The 20265-nt window shown below is 42.0% G+C and overlaps 3 protein-coding genes across 3 annotated transcripts; 1 reads left to right on the forward strand and 2 right to left on the reverse strand.

Annotated features, from left to right (window-relative positions):
* The first annotated feature begins 9120 nt into the window (after positions 1–9120).
* LOC121549705 (proteasome activator complex subunit 1) lies at positions 9121–14330 on the forward strand. Its single transcript, XM_041861547.2, has 11 exons — positions 9121–9466; positions 10297–10329; positions 10421–10483; positions 10609–10710; positions 10866–10935; positions 11132–11229; positions 11387–11455; positions 11555–11622; positions 11761–11815; positions 11890–11976; positions 14006–14330. Exons 1-11 carry the CDS (start codon positions 9428–9430, stop codon positions 14084–14086), a joined length of 765 nt encoding a protein of 254 aa, XP_041717481.1. The 5' UTR covers positions 9121–9427; the 3' UTR covers positions 14087–14330.
* Positions 14331–14435: 105 nt separating this feature from the next.
* Positions 14436–18222, reverse strand: LOC121549704 (fat storage-inducing transmembrane protein 1). Its single transcript, XM_041861546.2, has 2 exons — positions 17108–18222; positions 14436–15324 (listed from the first exon to the last, which is right to left on the reverse strand). Exons 1-2 carry the CDS (start codon positions 17389–17391, stop codon positions 14619–14621), a joined length of 990 nt encoding a protein of 329 aa, XP_041717480.1. The 5' UTR covers positions 17392–18222; the 3' UTR covers positions 14436–14618.
* On the reverse strand, positions 18212–20132 carry LOC121549433 (DDB1- and CUL4-associated factor 11-like). The gene is made up of 4 exons (XM_045210310.1): positions 19951–20132; positions 19426–19575; positions 18881–19000; positions 18212–18276 (listed from the first exon to the last, which is right to left on the reverse strand). Exons 1-4 carry the CDS (start codon positions 20030–20032, stop codon positions 18212–18214), a joined length of 417 nt encoding a protein of 138 aa, XP_045066245.1. The 5' UTR covers positions 20033–20132.
* Between the last annotated feature and the right edge of the window lie 133 nt (positions 20133–20265).

Consider the following 20265-nt stretch of genomic DNA (forward strand, 5'->3'; position numbering starts at 1 on the left):
GGTCTAGACATTTTCCCCCTTTGTTTTGAACCACCAAAAGGAAAATGTTTTGACTGAGGATCAAACACAAGATCTCTTGATGCTTGTTCTTTTATAATCGTAACTAATGTGTCAATAATGAACTTGATTCAGACTTGTATTTGTAGTTTGAACTAATACCATTTCGTGGAACAACTATTAACATGTCAGGCAACCTTTGCAACCGTGTTTCTCTCCTAGATGTTCCCTTTCTCTTCTGTCATCCTTTGAGGAAAGACCTTTGGTCAGTATATTTCGCAACTAGGCAGAAATGACGAACAACTTTCAAGTTTTAATCACTCACTCAATCACGTCAATTAATAACTAATGGTTTTGCAAACACCCTTTGCCCTCTGGATTAAACGCATCACAAGCAAAGTCACAAAAAAATGTTATGGGCTATTTTGTGTAACTCTCCTTTGACTATAAAGGACATACATATTAAGTATATAACCAAGAGAAAAGTCAAGACATGTTTAAAGCATTTTTAATTGTGTGCTTGTAATGGTTTGCATCTTTCTCATTTTACTAAAATGGATTATGAATGTCTCAGTCAAATTATATAATTCCATCAATGCAACACACCACAGCAAAACAACGACCACCAGAAAATACAGCCCTATGATACGTAACCAGGCTACTGATAAGGGCTTTATTGGAGGTCTGGGGCAGAGAGGGGCTTGTAATCAGTCTGAGTTGTTCCATGACTATAGTACATTTTGCATCCCTTTGATATTTTACGTAGAAATTGTGCACCAATGTTGAATTTAAAAGCCTATTATATTAAATGAAGTGCCCTTTAATATTGACCACATGGAAAATGTAATCAATCTGATTTTTTATATTAATAAAGTATTTCTAACGTGCCAAAGCACATCATTTCGATATGTCCCTTGTCATGTTTTTCATACTTCTAGGCAGATTTTAACCCAGTTAATCCCAAAATCTCTTCAAGTTCACCATCATCGTAAAGCCCTAGTTTCTTGCTTTGACAAAGTCATTTGTAAAGATTATTATTTATTTCATGTGATTAGTGATTAATTTACATCTGTCCCTCATTTTAAGGTCAACCCTGTTACGTGAACTGAACTGTCATTCTAATATGGTGAAACTATTTAAAAAAATTATTAAATAGAAACATTGAACATAGTTAAATCATAGTGTAAAAGCAGGTGAGCTGGATCTCCTATTTTTTTGTTGTTTACATTTGTTTTACTATTTCAATGTTTTTGTGAAGCTTGCATTCAATTGCCCCTCCCAGTTGCACACAACAAGCTTCCATTCCCCCTTTCAGGAGGGGATTTATGGCTGATTTAAGATGAAAACCTCAAACTGTTATGGTCAACCCTGTTACTATAATGGCACCTTCTATAGTAAAATAATTTATACAACTTGAGATGGGATAACATGTTTTTAATGAAGTTGAGCATGTGCTCTTATGACAGAATGTTAAAATTAGGTGAAATTAATAGTTGTTTCTGACCAAGTTACACTACCCAAAAATGGAACGACCCTATTTTAGATTACACGTTCTGTTGGGTATACTGGATGTCTGCAACACTGATATAATAATAAATATTATTAGGCGCTTACATTTGTATATCCCACTCTCCCTGAGACACCTTCAACGAGTGGGGTCATGGCTAGGGATCAGCCATTATTGACAGCAACCCTGGAGCAATTAAGGTTAACCTGCTCAAGGGCACATTGGCAGATTTTTCACCTAGTCAGGTCTGGGATTTGAACCAGCAACCTTTTGGTTACTGGCCCAACGCTCTTAACCACTAGGCTACCTGCCGCCCAATGTGCTCACAATCATGTTTGAATATCTCCACTGACAACATGACTGCGGTTTGCACAGGTCATTGCTTGAACAAGTGGATGATTCGTTGACAGCTAAATATTCAGATTACAATTGTCAATTAAATAATTTGAGTAATCAGACAACAAAATAATTAGATTGATTTGCAGTAAGTCTGAAAGTGGAACAACTGCAGGTCAAGCCAGGCTATCTCGAAGCACCCTTCATGATGCAAGCACTCACACCACAGTGTTGCCATGAACAGAAAAAATGACCTAAATATAGCCACACCATTGTTTCAATATTAGACACATGTTATCCAGCCTAGTACATTTTAGGAGTCTTACAGGCTTAGACAAAATGGTTATTTGGGGTTCTATATAGAACCTTTTGCTGCTTTGGACAAGATTAAAGAACCCTTTACTAAAAAAGGTTCTAGATACATTAAATACCAAGTGAAGGCAAATAACCTTGAGGGTCCTATCCTTACCACAGAGTGTAATATGGATTTTAACAAACAACAGCTAACAAAAGCTAACACAGTCACATCAAACTCTGAAATGGCAGCTAACTAGCTCCCTTTTCATTTGTTTGAGCTGTTTTGCATTGACATTTATATCCATATTAATGATGCTGCTGCATGATTTCGCGTGGTCACAAAAATGTCCAGCGGACGTCCGACACCGTTAACTCTATGGCAGGGGGGAGATCGAATTCGCATTTTGCAACATTGCTGCTGAGGTCGGAGTGGCAAACAGCAAGGTTCATAGAAACCTGTGCTGTTGCAAACTTAATGCTAGCTAGAAGCAAGAGCAAACAAAAGCATACACTCTTACATAAAAAAGGGGATTCTATAGAACCTATTGGTCAATTCAAATTTTAACTGCCATTCTGATTAAAAAACCAACTGCCATTCCAACATGACGATGCAAGAGGACGGTGGTTGAATATACAGCATGAAGCCAAAGTCATATGATAAACTATAGCTAGACTAGATAGATAAAGAATTTGAGCACCGTTTGTAAGCTAGCTAGCTAACTTTGCTAGCTAACTAGCTAGACAGGAAAAAGCTAGGCTTCTTTAATTAGCCACTTTACAAGCTAGCTCTTACAAATACACGTTATTTTTTTTTTCATGGAATATGCCAAATAGAGGTACAGACCCAGCCTGACAATGGCTACTAGCAATATTTCAGTATAGAGTCAGATGAGGGGACTATGTTTCATGAAGCCATTACAAGACTGTTGTTGACCTCTGTTGAATGCACTTGATGGGCAGTGGGCTGACTGAGAGGAAGTATTTATCTAAATTATTTATATGTGTCTTCGTGATTCAATAGGCTAGTTAATCATTACATGGCTTTTGACACACTATCTATGTTTTGCTCAGTCTGGCAGTAACCCATCAGAGGCAGAGGATCTCTCTTTCAGCTGCTGCTGACAACAACTCTGTACAGTGCTTTCGGAAAGTATTTTTCCACATTTTGTTATGTTACAGCCTTATTCTAAAATGGATTAAATAACAAAAAATCCTCAGCAATCTACACATAATACCCCATAATGACAAAGCGAAAACAGGTTTTTATAAATTTCTGCAAATAGAAAACAGAAATATAACATTTACATAAGTATTCAGACCCTTTGCTATGAGACTCGGAAATTGAGCTCAGTTGCATCCTGATTCCATTGATCATCGTTGAGATGTTTCTACAACTTGATTGGAGTCCACCTGTGGTAAATTCAATGGATCGGACATGATTTGGAAAAACACACACTTGTCTATATAAGGTCCCACAGTTGACAGTGCATGTCAGAGCAAAACCAAGCCATTAGGTCGAAGGAATTGTCCGTAGAGCGCCGAGACAGGATTGTGTTGAGGCACAGATCTGGGGAAGGGTACCAAAACATTTCTGCAGCATTGAAGGTCCCCAAGAACACAGTGGCCTCCGTCATTCTTAAATTGAAGTAGTTTGGAACCACCAAGACTTCCTAGAGCTGGCAGTCTTGCCAAACTGAGCAATCAGGGGAGAAGGGCCTTGGTCAGGGAGGTGACCAAGAACCCGATGGTCACTCTGAAAGAGCTGGAGAGTTCCTCTGTGGAGATGGGAGAACCTTCCAGACGGATAACCATCTCTGCAGCACTCCACCAATCAGGCCTTTGTGGTAGAGTGGCCAGACGAAAGCCTCAGTAAAGGCACATGACAGCCCGCTTGGAGTTTGCCAAAAGGCACCTAAAGACTCTCAGACCATGAGAAACTAGATTCTCTGGTCTGATGAAAGCAAGATTGAACTCTTTGGCCCGAATGCCAAGCGTCACGTCTGGAAGAAACCTGGCACCATCCCTACGGTGAAGCATGGTGGTGGCAGCATCATGCTGTGGGGTGTTTTTCAGCGTCAGGGACTGTGAGACTAGTCAGGATCGAGGGAAAGATCAATGGTGCAAAGTTCAGAGAGATCCTTGATTAAAACCTGCTCCAGAGCGCTCAGAACCTCAGACTGGGGTGAAGGTTCACCTTCCAACAGGACAACGACCATAAGCACACAGCCAAGATAACACAGGAGTGGCTTCGGGACAAGTCTCTGAATGTCCTGGAGTGGACCAGCCAGAGCCCGGACTTGAACCCAATCCAACATCTCTGGAGGGACCTGAAAATAGCTGTGCAGCGACGCTCCCCATCCAACCTGACAGAGCTTGAGAGGATCTGCAGGGAAGAATGGGAGAAACTCCCCAAATACAGGTGTGCCAAGCTTGTAGCGTCATACCCAAGAAGACTCAAGGCTGTAATCGCTGCCAAAGGTGCTTCAACAAAGTACTTGTGAAAATATGATTTTTCAGTTTTTTATTTTGAATAACTTTTGCTTTGTCAATATGGGGTGTTGTGTGTAGATTGATGAGGGGGGGGAAATATTTAATCAATTTTACATTTTAGTCATTTAGCAGACGCTCTTATCCAGAGCGACTTACATTTTTCATACTGGCCCCCCGTGGGAATCGAACCCACAACCCTGGCGTTGCAAGTGCCATGCGCTACCAACTGAGCTACAGGAGGCCATTATGTTAGTATATATTTTAGAATAACAAAATATGGAAAAAGTCAAGGGGTCTGAATACTTTCCGAATGCACTGTAAATTGTTCTTCTACATCATAATAATTATATGTCTGCATTGCAATTTGTCTTCATTTTGGCAGATTAACTCATGTTTATTTCTGTAGATTAACTCATGTTTGTTTCTGTAGATTAACTCATGTTTGTTTCTGTAGATTAACTCATGTTTATTTCTGTAGATTAACTCATGTTTATTTCTGTAGATTAACTCGTGTTTATTTCTGTAGATTAACTCATGTTTATTTCTGTAGATTAACTAATGTTTATTTCTGTAGATTAACTCATGTTTATTTCTGTAGATTAACTCATGTTTGTTTCTGTAGATTAACTCATGTTTATTTCTGTAGATTAACTCATGTTTATTTCTGTAGATTAACTCATGTTTATTTCTGTAGATTAACTCATGTTTATGCTCCTTTTTTCTTGTTCTCCGGAAACAGCAGGCAACGACCCCTACTGTACTGTTCCACAAAGCCACAGAGTTGGTACCAATATTGACGTGGGCCATATTCAAACAAACAGATGCCTCCCTGGCCACCAGTGCATATTTCCAAATGTTAGCATATAATGACAATAAAATGTAAAAACTATGCCGGTATTATTTTGTCCATTAATGTTTATTATATTATATTGTTAGCAAAAAAATATTACAATTTGTTAGAGTAGCCATAATTCATAAATGGTACCATACAGGGTTCTAAATGGAACCAATTTTTGTTCAGTGAAGAAGAAGCCTTGGGATTCAAATCAAAGAACCCTATAAAAGGGTTCTACACAGAACTTTTAGGGGTTCCATATATGAAGCAAGCGATAGAAACCTTTTTGAATCTATAAGGACAACAATTTTTTCTAAGTGTATAATATGCCATTTAATTTCTTGTTTAGTTTTTTTGTCTAGATTCAACAGTTCATCAACGTTGGTCAATATTACTTTACTGTAACATAAAATATCAATAATAGGATTTACTTGCCCTCAAAAAGCAATATCACCTCTGAGAGAAGCAGAGTTTCCCAAACCTTCATGGCTTTTTCAAGCACTCTTTGAGCAGAGAGCAACTTTTAATCTGTAGAAAGACTTATAATTGATCTGCGTAGGGCAGCAATTAGGCTACTTGAATTAGATTGTTTCAGGTGATGGAAACTTCAAGTGAGAAAGCCCCTATGACCAAGACTGGCCCAGCCTGCACACTGTAGTCTTTGTAATCATAGTTTCTTTACCATGGCTAATTGAGTGCCAACTTTATGTCATGTGCACTTGCACACTGGGAGCTACAGTTTATTATGAATTCAATCAAAATTGGAGATCAGAAAGGATTCTGGATAAAAAATATATCAGATTTTCATTGATGAGACCGACTTAGTCATATGACATCAGAGAGACATAAGTAGACCATGAGCATGTTACACTCAAAATGACAGAAGATTTCCATCTATAGGACACACTCAGAACTGCAGTTAGGTAATAATTTCTCTGCCATTATTCAAAATGTTACATTTAATTAAATATTAGCCATTTTATTTGTTTAGCCAGGGTAGTCAACATAAAATGTTAGATTATACACTCTGAGTATTACAGTTCACATTGTTACACTGTCATTGCATTTATTACAGCGCAATAATAATTAATAATTGTCCATTAATTTATGTATCTCAAATGGATCACTGATTAAAAACGTCTCTCATGTTATGTTGTTGCTATTCACCTTTCTTTACGAACTCAGAAACAAAACAATGTCTGAACGTTCTGTTTTGTGGAGGACTTCCATTGCAGTGTTCTTGCCATAGCCGTTTTGCTAACATTAGCTAGCTAGCTCAAAACGTTGTGGGATCACACTGCAGGCCTTAATGCTCAAATCAGTTTTGTTTTTCCAAATCCGTTTTGGAATACTGACTGTCCAAACCGCAAGAGCCAAGTGACCAAATTGGATTTGTGTGTGTTCAGACAGCAGTCATTTGCTGACATGGCTACGCTAGTTGTCATAGTAATGAGGGGCGTGTGCACAGCAATGGTCGCTGTTGAGGGGAGGACGGCTCATAATAATGTCTGAAACGGAGCAAATGGAATGGCATGAAACACATGGAAACCATGTGTTTGATGTATTTGATACCATTCCACTAATTCCATTCCAGCCATTATCACGAGCCCATCCTCCCCAATTAAGGTGCCACCAACCTCCTGTGGTGCACCGTGGATAAGAGGCAATCTGTAATTTCGATTAAGACATTAATGACCGAGCTAGGACTCACGTAGTCAATATAACTATTTGTTTAGCACTTTTTAAATGTACAGCGACAAAATTCAGAACATGGGCCGTTCTTACAGTGTTCTCCCTGTACACCAAGTCAGAACCGTAGGATAAATAAAGTGGGCATATAAGCAGACAATGAAAGCTCTTACAATATTTGATTACATTTCTCTAAAACAGGTTATAGGCTACATGTGCACCACCAAGTCAGAACAGTAGGCGAAATTAAGAGTGGTAAATAGACCAAATTATTAGGGTGAGGCACGTGGGCTACTAACATCTTACTACACAACATACACTTAGTGTTACTTTCTTAGCTACAGTATACATATCTCCCTGGCATATTACATCATTTATGCAGCAGCATACAATACATTTTTGGACTCACCTTGTTGTGCTGTGCTCACTTGAACAGGAAGGTGGCGCTGTGGTCCTTCGCGGGCAAATTTTGTCATCAAAGAAAGAGAAAAAGGCCGGATTTACAATTCTAAGTTAGATGACTGTTCAAAATGTATTTTCCCAGTCGAAACTCGTTTATTCCCGACTTCCCAGTTGTCTTGAACTCAGTGAAGTCAAGTTTTCGCTGTTCCGAGTTAACAGTTGTTTTGAGCGCGGCAAAAATCATGCTTCATTGACAGCATGGCCAATGTTGAACGTTTATCATTTTAAATTTGGAAAAGAGCCCCTTAATCCCGGTTTAGGGACCACACACCCACTCCACTGAATAGCAGACTAGTGATTGCTTTGCAATGCTTGCAGTTAGCCACTGTCACCGATTCCTTCCAAACCACTCATTGTTGAATTTGCGATTTCCAACTTGTTGTGTAATGTTTATGTCCAATGGCCGATGACCACCGATATGTTTTATCTAGAATTTATCTTCATTATTTATCTTCATATGACAAGGATTAAAAAGGATTTGCCAGTAGATTGTCGACTTGATTCATGATGATGACTGCTAGCTAAGATTTTGAAAGTATGATGTTGACATGATCAGTCCAATCAAAGCTACTGTACATATAACGTGATTTGACATCATTTTATCTGTGGCCAGTGACCTTGAGCCTTCTTGGATGGGCACTTCTAATGTAACTCTATGGCAGAACCCAAGGGGCTTGAATTTTCTAGCTCTACCCTTAGACTTGGCTGTGACGTAGTGTGCCCATGAGTGACAGAACACTGAGCCAATCACGGCGCAACCCACCGTTTTTTCTGCTGGCTTGCCTCACCACCACAGAAAGCACTGAGCTAGTCTGAAACACCTGCATTTTGGAGCTGCCTTACTCAAGAAAACAAAAAAGAGACCATGTTTGTATGCGGCTTTATTACCTCAATGATATATATATATTTTTTTTTACATTGTTTGCAAACTGATATGTGACACATATTAATGACAAAATAACATGCAAAACAGGCAAGCCCCCAAAACAGCTCTGTCCCACCTGCCCTGAATGACAGGTCGCCACTGCAAACCACCTATGAAGGTGGTTTGAAATGTGGCTTGAAATATCTGATTCCATGTGCTTTTTGGCTGTTTAGACTGCAGGAAAAATAACAGATTCGAATCGGATATGCAAATAAATAGGATTTGAGTCACTTCAAATTGCCAATTTGAACACGGCTTACTAGAGCTCGCTAACTTGTAGTCCTAAAAAACGGAAATGATTTACCTCTAGTTCGTTCAGCCATTCCTATAGGGCAAATTATTGGGAAAATAATAAGGTTTTGGGATAAACACATAAAATAAGGTCTGAGGTTAACACAGGCTTAGGATATCTTATACGTTTTGTTCTATGAGATCATATCAGTCAGTTTAACATGACGTTTATGAATTATGAAGCCTTTATGTGCTTCAAGGGCTTTTTCTGATTACATAAATGCTTCAAAATTCACAAAAAGTGACGTTAGCTGATGAAGATGATCTCATAGAACAAAACGTATAATATCTCCTAAACCTGTGTTTACCACGTACACATCATTGGGCTACACTGTGGTACACTGCGGTCCCAAAATCAAACTACAAATCCCACGATGCTCCATCTTGCTCATCTAAACAGGAAATTACGGATCTGTGAGAAGTGTTTAGTTACTTTCATTTTCACTTTTTGAGCTGACTAACCGTGACTATTTTCAGCGTTGTGCGCTATAAGACATTTGGGAAAATCCGCGCATTCTTTCAACTATTTAGTTGCTGCCTATTATTGCATTGCAAAACGTAATTTTTGCCTATTAAGTATATTTATTCCCATCACAAGATGACTTCCATAGACATTCGCCCTGAGTCGAAAAAACAGGTAATTTGTCAATTTGTTGTGGAATAACAAAGGTAACCTATCTAATGTAGTCTAATATAATAATTTATGACTATAGCCTATCAATATAATTTGTGTCAGATAACTCGGCAGCCCTGTTAATCTTCAAGGCGTTTTGATATTTAGACCAACAATAAGGCCATGTGTTCACATCAAAGTCTCATAGACAAGACGTAACATAGTAAACGTACATCTTGGGAAGATCAAATTACTATTATATATATATATATATATATATGTATGTGTGTTTGGTATGGTTAGATAAGACAGAAGGTTACTTAAGGCAAAGGGTGGGCGTATAATGCGAACGTCTAGTAACGCAAAGGTTGCGTGTTTGAATCTCATCACGGACAACTTTTGCATTTGAGCTAATTAGCAACTTTCCAACTAATTACTACTTTTTAGCTACTTTGCAACTACTTAGCATGTTAGCAAACCCTAACCTTAACCTTAATTCCTAGCCTAGCTAACGTTAGCCACAACAAACTGTAAACTTAACATATCATGCATTTTGCAAATTCATAACATATTGTACGAATGGCAATCCGTAACATATTGTACGAATTGCAATTTGTAACATATACAAAATGGATGATGGACATCCACAAATTAATACATACCATATGAAACGTAACATATCATGCTAATTGGAGTGTCCCGGATTGACATTTACTATGTTACATCAGGTGAACCTGACCCCAGCTATCACAGTCCAGTGGAAAGTAACTGTCCCAACATTATAGAGACACTGGGAGTTGGGTTTGCTACTGTGAATTCAAAACCTTTTTCTGTCTTTGGTTTCAATTCCCTAGGTTGATGATTTCTGCACTCAGCTCACTAAAGAGGTAGGCCCTTAGTGGTGCAGGTCTACTTGAATAATAACATTTGAGATGGTAATCATAACTGTGTCCAACAATGGTAACTGATGTATTACAGGCAGAGACCCTGGTCACGTCATTCTTCCCTCAGAAGATTGCAGAGATGGAGATGCTGTTGAAGGTGAGGCCATGAAAAACACAAGCACACTTTTCAATATCAGTCCAAATACCTTGATTCAAAGCTATTGTGCATAAGTATGCAAATAGTATCTATTTTTGTTCATGCTTATGTGAAATGGTCCCCAGACGTCCTTAAGCATAGATGGCCTGGCAGCTCTGAAGGCCCCTCTGGACATCCCAATACCAGACCCGGCTAAAGAAGAAGCAAAGAGAAAGAGAAAAGAGGAGGTACAGACGTTTCACAAATTCGGCATTCTATCATGATTAACCCCTTGGAGTACACTGGAATCATTAAAAGTAGTATCGACCATACATACATACATACACACATTAATGAATCTATCAAAATCCTTCTCCCACCCCAATCCTCACTTGTTTTGCAGAAAGAGGCAAAGGAAGAGAAGAAAGAGACAAAGAAAGAGAAGGACAGCGAGAAAGAAGATGAAGACGCAGGTAGTTAAGACACAATACCACCGATTTACAACTGCGGTTAGCTGTCAAATTGGCTGTATGCACAGATCTAGGATCAGCTTACTCTTCCCCTAATCCTAACCTTAACCATTAGAGGGGACACACAAATGAAATCTTAGACCAGTGCTTTGGTATAACTTAATCCTACTCTGAGTTTTCTCATGGTGTTTCTCCCTAGGGCCTCCCTGTGGTCCGATCCCCTGCAACGAGAGAGTAGAAAGTATTCTGAAGGAGATCAAGCCTCAGATCCAGCTGCTGAAGGAGAAACTCAACACAGTCAGTCAGCCCTTTGTCCCTCTGTTAGTCTCTGTGTGGGCCAAACTGTTATTTTAAATCTAAAATTCACCAGCACATCTCTTTTCCTAAATAGGTGAGAAGGCCCTTGTAAGTGTCTAGAGAAATAGATAAATACTATGATCTCTTGCTCTGGCAGGTGTCAATGTGGGTGCAACTTCAGATTCCCAAAATTGAAGATGGGAACAACTTTGGGGTGGCTGTACAGGTCAGACTTTCTGAGCTTAATAAAATGATGATTGTCATATCAGTCATCATACCTTGATAATACTGTTGGTAGGCCTATACTCATAATGTTTTTCCACAGGAAAAAGTGTTTGAATTGTTGACCAACACTCGCACCAAGATCGAGGAATTCCAGACACAGATCTCAAAGTAAGAGACCTTTAACCAAAAGATCCACTCATTTTAATTAGTTGTGTAATTACTGTTTACATTCATATCTAATTAGTTATGTAGTAGTTGTGTTAATGTGACTAACAAACACCTTCGTTATCTGTGTTGTGTTGTCAGGTACTACAGCGAGAGAGGGGATGCTGTTGCCAAGGCCTCAAAACAGCCTCATGTGGTTAGTATCCGTGTGTGTGTGTGTGTGTGTGTGTGTGTGCGCGTTGACCATATTGTGTGTAACTATACCCCCAGGGAGACTACAGGCAGTTGGTGCATGAGCTGGACCAGTACCAGTACTGTGAGCTGCGCATCGTGGTTCTGGAGATCCGCAACATCTATGTAAGCTAAGATGCCTCATGTATCATACCTCTTTTTCCTTCATTAGAAGTGCTCAGCACCCCCATAATTTAACCCCTAAGTTAAATAAACTTTCCCAGTGTGAACAAGTATTTACCTCGACTTCAATGGAAACCAAACCCTGTTATCAAGCGAACAAATTGATTGGGTTCATAATTGCCAATGCCTCTCCTGCTCCTCACATTGTAGTTACCTACCTATCTTCCTCTGTTTGATGCCCTTGTTGTCAAGAAAGGGCCGATGTACAGTGGGGAAAAAACGTTTTTAGTCAGCCACCAATTGTGCAAGTTCTCCCACTTAAAAAGATGAGAGAGGCCTGTAATTTTCATCATAGGTGCACGTCAACTATGACAGACAAATTGAGGAAAAAAAATCCAGAAAATCACATTGTAGGATTTTTAATGAATTTATTTGCAAATTATGGTGGAAAATAAGTATTTGGTCACCTACAAACAAGCAAGATTTCTAGCTCTCACAGACCTGTAACTTCTTCTTTAAGAGGCTCCTCTGTCCTCCACTCGTTACCTGTATTAATGGCACCTGTTTGAACTTATCAGTATAAAAGACACCTGTCCACAACCTTAAACAGTCACACTCCAAACTCCACTATGGCCAAGACCAAAGAGCTCTCAAAGGACACCAGAAACAAAATTGTAGACCTGCACCAGGCTGGGAAGACTGAATCTGCAATAGGTAAGCATCTTGGTTTGAAGAAATCAACTGTGGGAGCAATTATTAGGAAATGGAAGACATACAAGACCACTGATAATCTCCCTCGATCTGGGGCTCCACTCAAGATCTCACCCCGTGGGGTCAAAATGATCACAAGAACGGTGAGCAAAAATCCCAGAACCACACGGGGGGACCTAGTGAATGACCTGCAGAGAGCTGGGACCAAAGTAACAAAGCCTACCATCAGTAACACGCTACGCCGCCAGGGACTCAAATCCTGCAGTGCCAGACATGTCCCCCTGCTTAAGACAGTACATGTCCAGGCCCGTCTGAAGTTTGCTAGAGTGCATTTGGATGATCCAGAAGAGGATTGGGAGAATGTCATATGGTCAGATGAAACCAAAATAGAACTTTTTGGTAAAAACTCAACTCGTCGTGTTTGGAGGACAAAGAATGCTGAGTTGCATCCAAAGAACACCATACCTACTATGAAGCATGGGGGTGGAAACATCATGCTTTGGGGCTGTTATTCTGCAAAGGGACCAGGACGACTGATCCTTGTAAAGGAAAGAATGAATGGGGCCATGTATCGTGAGATTTTGAGTGAAAACCTCCTTCCATCAGTAAGGGCATTGAAGATGAAACGTGGCTGGGTCTTTCAGCATGACAATGATCCCAAACACACCGCCCGGGCAACAAAGGAGTGGCTTCGTAAGAAGCATTTCAAGGTCCTGGAGTGGCCTAGCCAGTCTCCAGATCTCAACCCCATAGAAAATCTTTGGAGGGAGTTGAAAGTCCGTGTTGCCCAGCGACAGCCCCAAAACATCACTGCTCTAGAGGAGATCTGCATGGAGGAATGGGCCGAAATACCAGCAACAGTGTGTGAAAACCTTGTGAAGACTTACAGAAAAAGTTTGACCTGTGTCATTGCCAACAAAGGGTATATAACAAAGTATTGAGAAACTTTTGTTATTGACCAAATACTTATTTTCCACCATCATTTGCAAATAAATTCATTAAAAATGCTTCAATGTGATTTTCTGGATTTTCTTTTCTCATTTTGTCTGTCATAGTTGATGTGTACCTATGATGAAAATTACAGGCCTCTCTCATCTTTTTAAGTGGGAGAACTTGCACAATTGGTGGCTGACTAAATACTTTTTTCCCCCACTGTAGGTGATGATGAATTTATATGTTTGATATGTCTATCACAGTGCATTTCTTGACGTAAAGCAAATATCTGTGTGAAACAAACAATAAATAAAATATCTATCTTATCTAATGATGAAAGGCTTTCAGTGATGTAATTACCCTGCTATTTATGTCACCCATTCACCAGGCCGTGCTGTTTGACATCATCAACAAGAACTATGACAAGATCAAGAAGCCCAGAGGGGACTGCAAGGCCCTTATCTACTGATCAACTGACTCTTGTGGTGCACATTCACTGGAGACAGCAATACAGCAATACTTACTCACCCATTCACAGGTTATGATACAAATCGGATAGTGTAACATGTTAAAACGCTTGTAGGGTAACTGAATACCTTCAGACACTGCATTTAAAAACGTTTTCATTTTCATCAATGATTGAAAAAAAACTGCTGTATTACACAATCATTTTATTCAGATTTCAAAATAAAGCAGCGATAACTGGCATACCATGAAGTGAGTATTTGTTTTGCCTCATGGTGAGATTTGAATGTTTTAGACTTTCTAAATTCTGTGGTAATGTACATCATCTTCCTATTATTATCAAATTTGATATTCTTGGTGTTAGAGGAGTTATCCCATTGAATATAAAAAGCACCAGAAAAGGGCAAACAAAAATGTAATTGTTTGAGTTTTTATAAAATATCACGCAGAGACCTTTTTGCTATGGAGTCATATCCTTTATTATTTTCATCTAGGGTGCAAATAATATTCATCACATAATATTCTAGCCAAATACATTAATCCTTTGGCCACACATCATGAACACCCCTCTCGCTGTATGGCTCTCTCTGAGCTGTGGTGAGAAGTCCCTCTCCAGGCCACCCAGGACAGCACCAGCTGGGCTGCATGCGATACCAGCCCTGATACATCCCCCTCCAGCCCAGACAGCCTAGAGCTCCCCCTAGCAGCTGGGAGGGGAACTGCGGGAAGTAAGCCAGCAGACAGAGCAGCAGAAACAGCCACAGACCCAGTAGGGAGACGCAGAGCAGGAAGAGCAGGCGAAGCGGGGGCCCCGAGGGCCCTCCCAGGGCTAGGTAGGGCCCCAACACTGCAGTCTCCTCGGCCAGGAGCAGGCAGCAGAGGCAGAGGAGGAGAGCGTCCTCCGAGACCTCCCATCCCCGCCACAGCATGCCCGCTTTCAGGCAGGAGGCCTTGCTCTCGCCCTCATGGAGCAGGAGTAAGGACTTCCCTGGGACACCGGCTCCCTGGCCAAGGTTCAGGCCCCCATCCAGGGTAGCAGGCATGGGCTCGTAGCAGCTGCCTGCCATGTTCTCCAGCAGAGTCAGGAGACTGCGAGAGCCCCACCACAGTGCTCCCACGGCGGCTATCCGTGAGAGGTGGCGAAGGGAGAGAGCGAGGGATCGACGGATGGAGAAGGAGAGGAGGAAGATGAAGGAGCCAGTGAAAACACAGGTCCAGCCCCAGCCTGATCGCAGGAACATCCTGAGAGAGAATCCAAAGCAGAGGTATCCAGTATAAATGTAAGATGGCTAAATAACTCTGGACCAGGGGCGGATTGGCCTTCTGGCAAATGCCAGATGGGCTGGACCATTTTTTAGTTGGGTGGCCTGGTCTAAATTGACACACACAAAAATATTTATATATGAAGAAGGTTATGTGGCCCATGGGCCAGTTTTTTAATTTTATTGTATTTTTTTGCGCAATTTCTCTGTTATACTCCTCTATAATGAGCCTTTGGCTGCTCAGTGGGAAACGGCCGGCCCCCCTACCAAGATGGGCTGGCCCGGTGGGAAACGGCCGGCCCCCCTACCAAGATGGGCTGGCCCGGTGGGAAACGGCCGGCCCCCCCCTACCAAGATGGGCTGGCCCGGTTTTCTGAACTAACATTCAAAGGCGGCATCAGCAAAGAGACCTGCAACATCTAAAACCATGATTTGGTCAAACAGTAAAGTGCAATATCCTGATGATTCCTAATGAAAGTGTGTGCCTTGTGCCCTTGCTGGTGCCAGCTGCTGTGAAGAGCAAGTCACTCTCCTCTCCCCCCATGAGCTCAACAGAAAAATGTGTTCTGATCGTTTAACATTTCAAAATGCAATTGTGGGAAAAACACAGCTTTGGAAGCTTTGTCCCCTTGTCCCTATCGAAGAGAGGAGGGTCTCAGCATTCTGTAGGTATACTTTTTATTTCTCAACTCTCAATATTGATCTCAATAGCAACTATTTTACAACCAAGATATTTGATATGGCTTTGAGATATGGAGTGGCACGCATGCGAAATGTGCACCGGCCATTGTGAGGGCATAGGCCTGCCTATAGGTCTCATGGGCAGTAGCCTATAACTGCAACGTTTTTTAGGACATTATATTTACTGTTGGATGAATGCATGGCTACCTGCAGTGGGTGTTATATTTAGAGTTAGCGGTCTAGTTAATGTGCTTTGAGTTTCCACTTCCTCAGGTGTTGAACCCCAAATGAATTTGCCTATGATATTAGTTAGTGCACATAAAGATGTATGTAATTCATCACTATTGAACAAAAAAAAAATAATCTATAGTCTAATTGCCAACCCAAAATTCATGATAATCACTGTATTCGGTTGTTGACTGCGCATCTTCTTGAATACCTCAGTACTCTAATTATTACACTTCTTAATGAATGACTTTATGATTAATTGGGTCAGACCAAGTCATGGGCTGGTGCCACTAACTGTAAAAGTTAGTCTGGAGCCCTGTAATAGTCGTTAACACTTAGGGTAGGTGTTGATTCAGGGGAACACATGACGGGCACTCATTTGCATTATAAACTGGGTGGTTCGAGCCCTGAAAGCTGGTTGGCTGACAGCCGTGGCATATCAGACCATATACCACGGGTATGACAAAACATGTATTTTTACTGGTCTAATTACGTTGGTAACCAGTTTATAATAGCAATAAGGCACCTCGGAGGTTTGTGATATATGGCCAATATACCGTGGCGAGCACAGTGATGTGGGCTGGTGTGGATAAAATGCCAGGGCCGAATTCTTGTCCCAGTCCGCGCCTGCTCGGGACAGAACTAGATGATATGGTCACTGGGTGAATATTATGTGTGAAATTAGGAAAACAAAAACAACACATTCATTATCACAAACCAACAACAAGAGAGCTTTGAAAGAATGGAACTTTGATCTACTCTCTTCAATATTCTATATCATGCTCATGCCCATTTAATCCACATGAATAGTGGCTCTCCATAATACTGTTGGGTGTTGTCAAAAAATACCTCACCTGTAGAGGTAGTGGTTCCTGTTTGCAAAGATGCTGTACTTGGACACCCACAGACTCAGGGCTGGTCCAAATAGAACCACACCTGACAACAGGAGGTGAAAATGGCGTCTGAATACGGCACTGCCAAGTAGTCCAGCCCAAAGGTCTGTAACAACCACCAGAACAGAGGTTAGGACCATCGTGACAAGCTTCACCGGTCGGCTTAGGTCCTTAGCCAGTCGTGTAGTTTCTCCCTTGTCACTTTCCATAGTTCCGTTTGATTTGTTTTTAAGCTTTCGGTCCATTGTTTTTATTCAACTTTCTTAAGAGTCGCATCTTTCCATTCTTGTGTTTTTATTGTCCTCTTCCTACGGGCCGAGAGTGTGCTCTGTCATCGAGTCTGTACTGTGCTGTACACTCTTACCCTGTGTTCCCTCTCCTTTATCTCTGGCTGTCAGAGATCACATGGTTTATACCCATTCTTTCCTACCCCCCTACTCACTACATTTTGAAAAAAGCCAGTCTCCTTTTTTGGCATAGTCCTCTCCACTAGGCCCTCCATTCACAGGCTCGGCTGTTGATGCTTTTGAATTTCAGTCCATCCCCGTTGTCTGCGTTTGTCACTAGCAACACCTGCCTCACAGAGTGTTCTCGAGGGCCCATTGCACCACTTAACATCCCATAACATGCTTCTCCATGTATCCTACCACTTAGCATCTGCCTGTCTTCATTCAGGAATGAGCCCCTGAGGGTTTATCACACAGACAGACTTACTAATAGCCCCGGAGGCTACTCCCCAGACAGACAGCTCCCATCCTCTATCTGGGCTATTTGCTCACTCGCTCTCTGAGGGTGCCATGGAATCTGACTCTAATTTTAGAGCACTAACAGCATTCCTGCCATTACAATACCCCCCCGGAACTCAGCTGTGGATTTATGGCAGCTAATTGTCTGTTAGCTGCGGGGGGCAACCCACTAATTTAAAGCTGTTGATTGTGTTAGATTTTTTCTCCCTCTTGCTTCCTATTGCTCAAGCAGCGACTTTTATAGAAAACCCATCTGTAAAGCCCATTACTGCAAAGGTTGGACAGGTGGCTCTAAGTAGTAACAATTAATGTTGAGCTATCAGATCACAACCCCCCCAGCAGGTGGGTCTGCCTGTGCTCCCAAACACGCACTGCTCCGTCCCACTGTGAAAAGATAGAGAGAGAGAGAGGTGTCGTATGTAATTTGACAGGAAGGATGAGAGAACTTACAAGCACATTGGTTTAATAAGAGAAGTATTCTGAATGGTCTTTGGAGACTTTTTCAATTCATTCATAGAATTTGAATTAACTTCCTGAATTCACTGAATTGAAATGGAATTGAGCGCATCCCCTCAGTAGAGTGGAGCAGAGCTAGTTACAGACTTCCAGAGCTGCTGCTGATGTTGTCCTGGTAGGGATGCCAGCTGACATCCCTCACACAGGCGTCATGGTCAGAGTCGGGTCACAACGCCAGCCATCAACACGTCATAGACTGGGCACACACACACACACACACAGTTAGCTCACATTACAGTGCTCTCGACTCATTTAGCAGACGCTCTTATCCAGAGCGACTTACAGGAGCAATTAGGGTTAAGTGCCTTGCTCAAGGGCACATCGACAGATTTTTCACCTAGTCGGCTCAGGGATTAGAACCAGTGACCTTTCGGTTACTGGCACAACGCTCTTAACCACTAAGCTACCTGCCACCTTGACTCCTTCTCGTGTGCATGCACGTCACACACACCCCACGGGCATAGCGACTCACCGATGACCTTCCCAGTGGAACAGCCAGTGTAGATTAACTTCTGTCCGGTGGTGAACTCCGGGGAGAAGCGAGAGCGTATGAGCGTGTGCAGAACGCCTGCCAGCTTGTGTCTATTCAGGGCTGGGAGGACGGACGGACAACAGGCGAACAACAGGGTAGTCAATTAGACAGTCAAGTAAAGCTGCCTCAAGTACAGCTGAACAACAATGGGAGGGGTAGTAGGAGATGAATGATCAAACATACTGTACACCCATGTCATCAATACTTAATCCAGCAAATATGAGATTTTCTGAGAGCAGATGTAAAATCTAGAGTAGATTACAGTCGGATTGGAGTGGCCTTTTCAACTACTGTTTCTGGCCCACTTGCTAATCTAATGTCATTTAGACTAGAACCCAGTACAGATGTACAACAACCTCATGGCCTCCCCAAACATTCATAAACCCCTGCCCTCCTGGCCCCTCACCTCTGGGGACCATGACCCCCTTCCACCCTGGCCCCTCACCTCTCTTGGGAACCTGACCCCATCCCCCCTGGCCCGTCACCTCTCAGGGGAACCTGCTGCCAGCGGTAGTCCCAGTTCTGGTGGACGATGGACAGCCGAGAGGCCGCCAGGCCCTCCTTGGAGGAGAACTCACGTCCCACAGCTTGTTGGACTGGTCCTTTGAGATACTGATCAGATAACGTGCATCGCCCTGCAAGGTGAAGAGAGCAGGTTTATAATGGACCTGTATTTTCCTGACAGTGATTAGTGGAGTCAACAGACACACAGAGAGCAGGTTTTTACCTTGATGTGCACAGTTTGAAGGTGAAGTGGTTACAGAGTTTTAGGCCCAGTTCAAATACTAAAAATGCCTCCTTCCTCACTATCGAAGCCCTTACTGATTGGTGAAACGGCACTGCCTGGCTTTCACCTGTCCAGTTATGTCAGAACAGTACATTTGTGTATAAACAGTGTACAAACAGTAAATTGTCCCATGTATTTGTTTAGGGCTTTGATATGGATGATTACATACATTCTATCTTACTGTAAGAGGGGGATTACACACGGTAGTGGTTTTTTCTATTACCTTGCTGTGTATGAAGGTGATGCCGTCTCTGTGTCCAGACAGCTGGCCCACGGGCTGGGGTCTGTCCTCCCGCAGCGTCCATCTGTCCCACACCTTGCGTCGTCACTGCCTGAGAACAGGAGCTGGGACGAGCTGTCGGCAAACGCCACTGTGTTCACATCGTCCTCGTGAGCATCGATCTGAGGAGAGAAAAGGAGAGAGAGGGGGTGAAAGAAAGAGGGAGGAGAGAGAGTGTGGAGGAACGAGAGAGGGGAGAGAGAGAGGGGGGAGAGAGAGAGAGAGAGAGAGGGGAGAGAGAGAGAGAGAGAGAGAGAG

Source organism: Coregonus clupeaformis, chromosome 34 (genome assembly GCF_020615455.1).
Source record: "Coregonus clupeaformis isolate EN_2021a chromosome 34, ASM2061545v1, whole genome shotgun sequence".
NCBI classification, from domain to species: domain Eukaryota; kingdom Metazoa; phylum Chordata; class Actinopteri; order Salmoniformes; family Salmonidae; genus Coregonus; species Coregonus clupeaformis.

What these genes read in the sequence shown, in the direction of transcription:
- LOC121549704 (XM_041861546.2), bottom strand. Translation starts at nt 17,391, where the DNA reads ATGGACCGAAAGCTTAAAAACAAATCAAACGGAACTATGGAAAGTGAC. An exon ending in AGGAACCACTACCTCTACAG is followed by an intron (nt 15,325 to 17,107) that starts GTGAGGTATTTT and finishes ATTCTCTCTCAG; the next exon opens with GATGTTCCTGCGATCAGGCT.
- LOC121549433 (XM_045210310.1), bottom strand. Translation starts at nt 20,032, where the DNA reads ATGGACGCTGCGGGAGGACAGACCCCAGCCCGTGGGCCAGCTGTCTGG. An exon ending in TCACCTTCATACACAGCAAG is followed by an intron (nt 19,576 to 19,950) that starts GTAATAGAAAAA and finishes TTCACCTTGCAG; the next exon opens with GGCGATGCACGTTATCTGAT. An exon ending in TTCCACTGGGAAGGTCATCG is followed by an intron (nt 18,277 to 18,880) that starts GTGAGTCGCTAT and finishes ATCTTTTCACAG; the next exon opens with TGGGACGGAGCAGTGCGTGT.
- LOC121549705 (XM_041861547.2), top strand. Translation starts at nt 9,428, where the DNA reads ATGACTTCCATAGACATTCGCCCTGAGTCGAAAAAACAG. An exon ending in AGAGAAAGAGAAAAGAGGAG is followed by an intron (nt 10,711 to 10,865) that starts GTACAGACGTTT and finishes CTTGTTTTGCAG; the next exon opens with AAAGAGGCAAAGGAAGAGAA. An exon ending in TGGAGATCCGCAACATCTAT is followed by an intron (nt 11,977 to 14,005) that starts GTAAGCTAAGAT and finishes CCCATTCACCAG; the next exon opens with GCCGTGCTGTTTGACATCAT.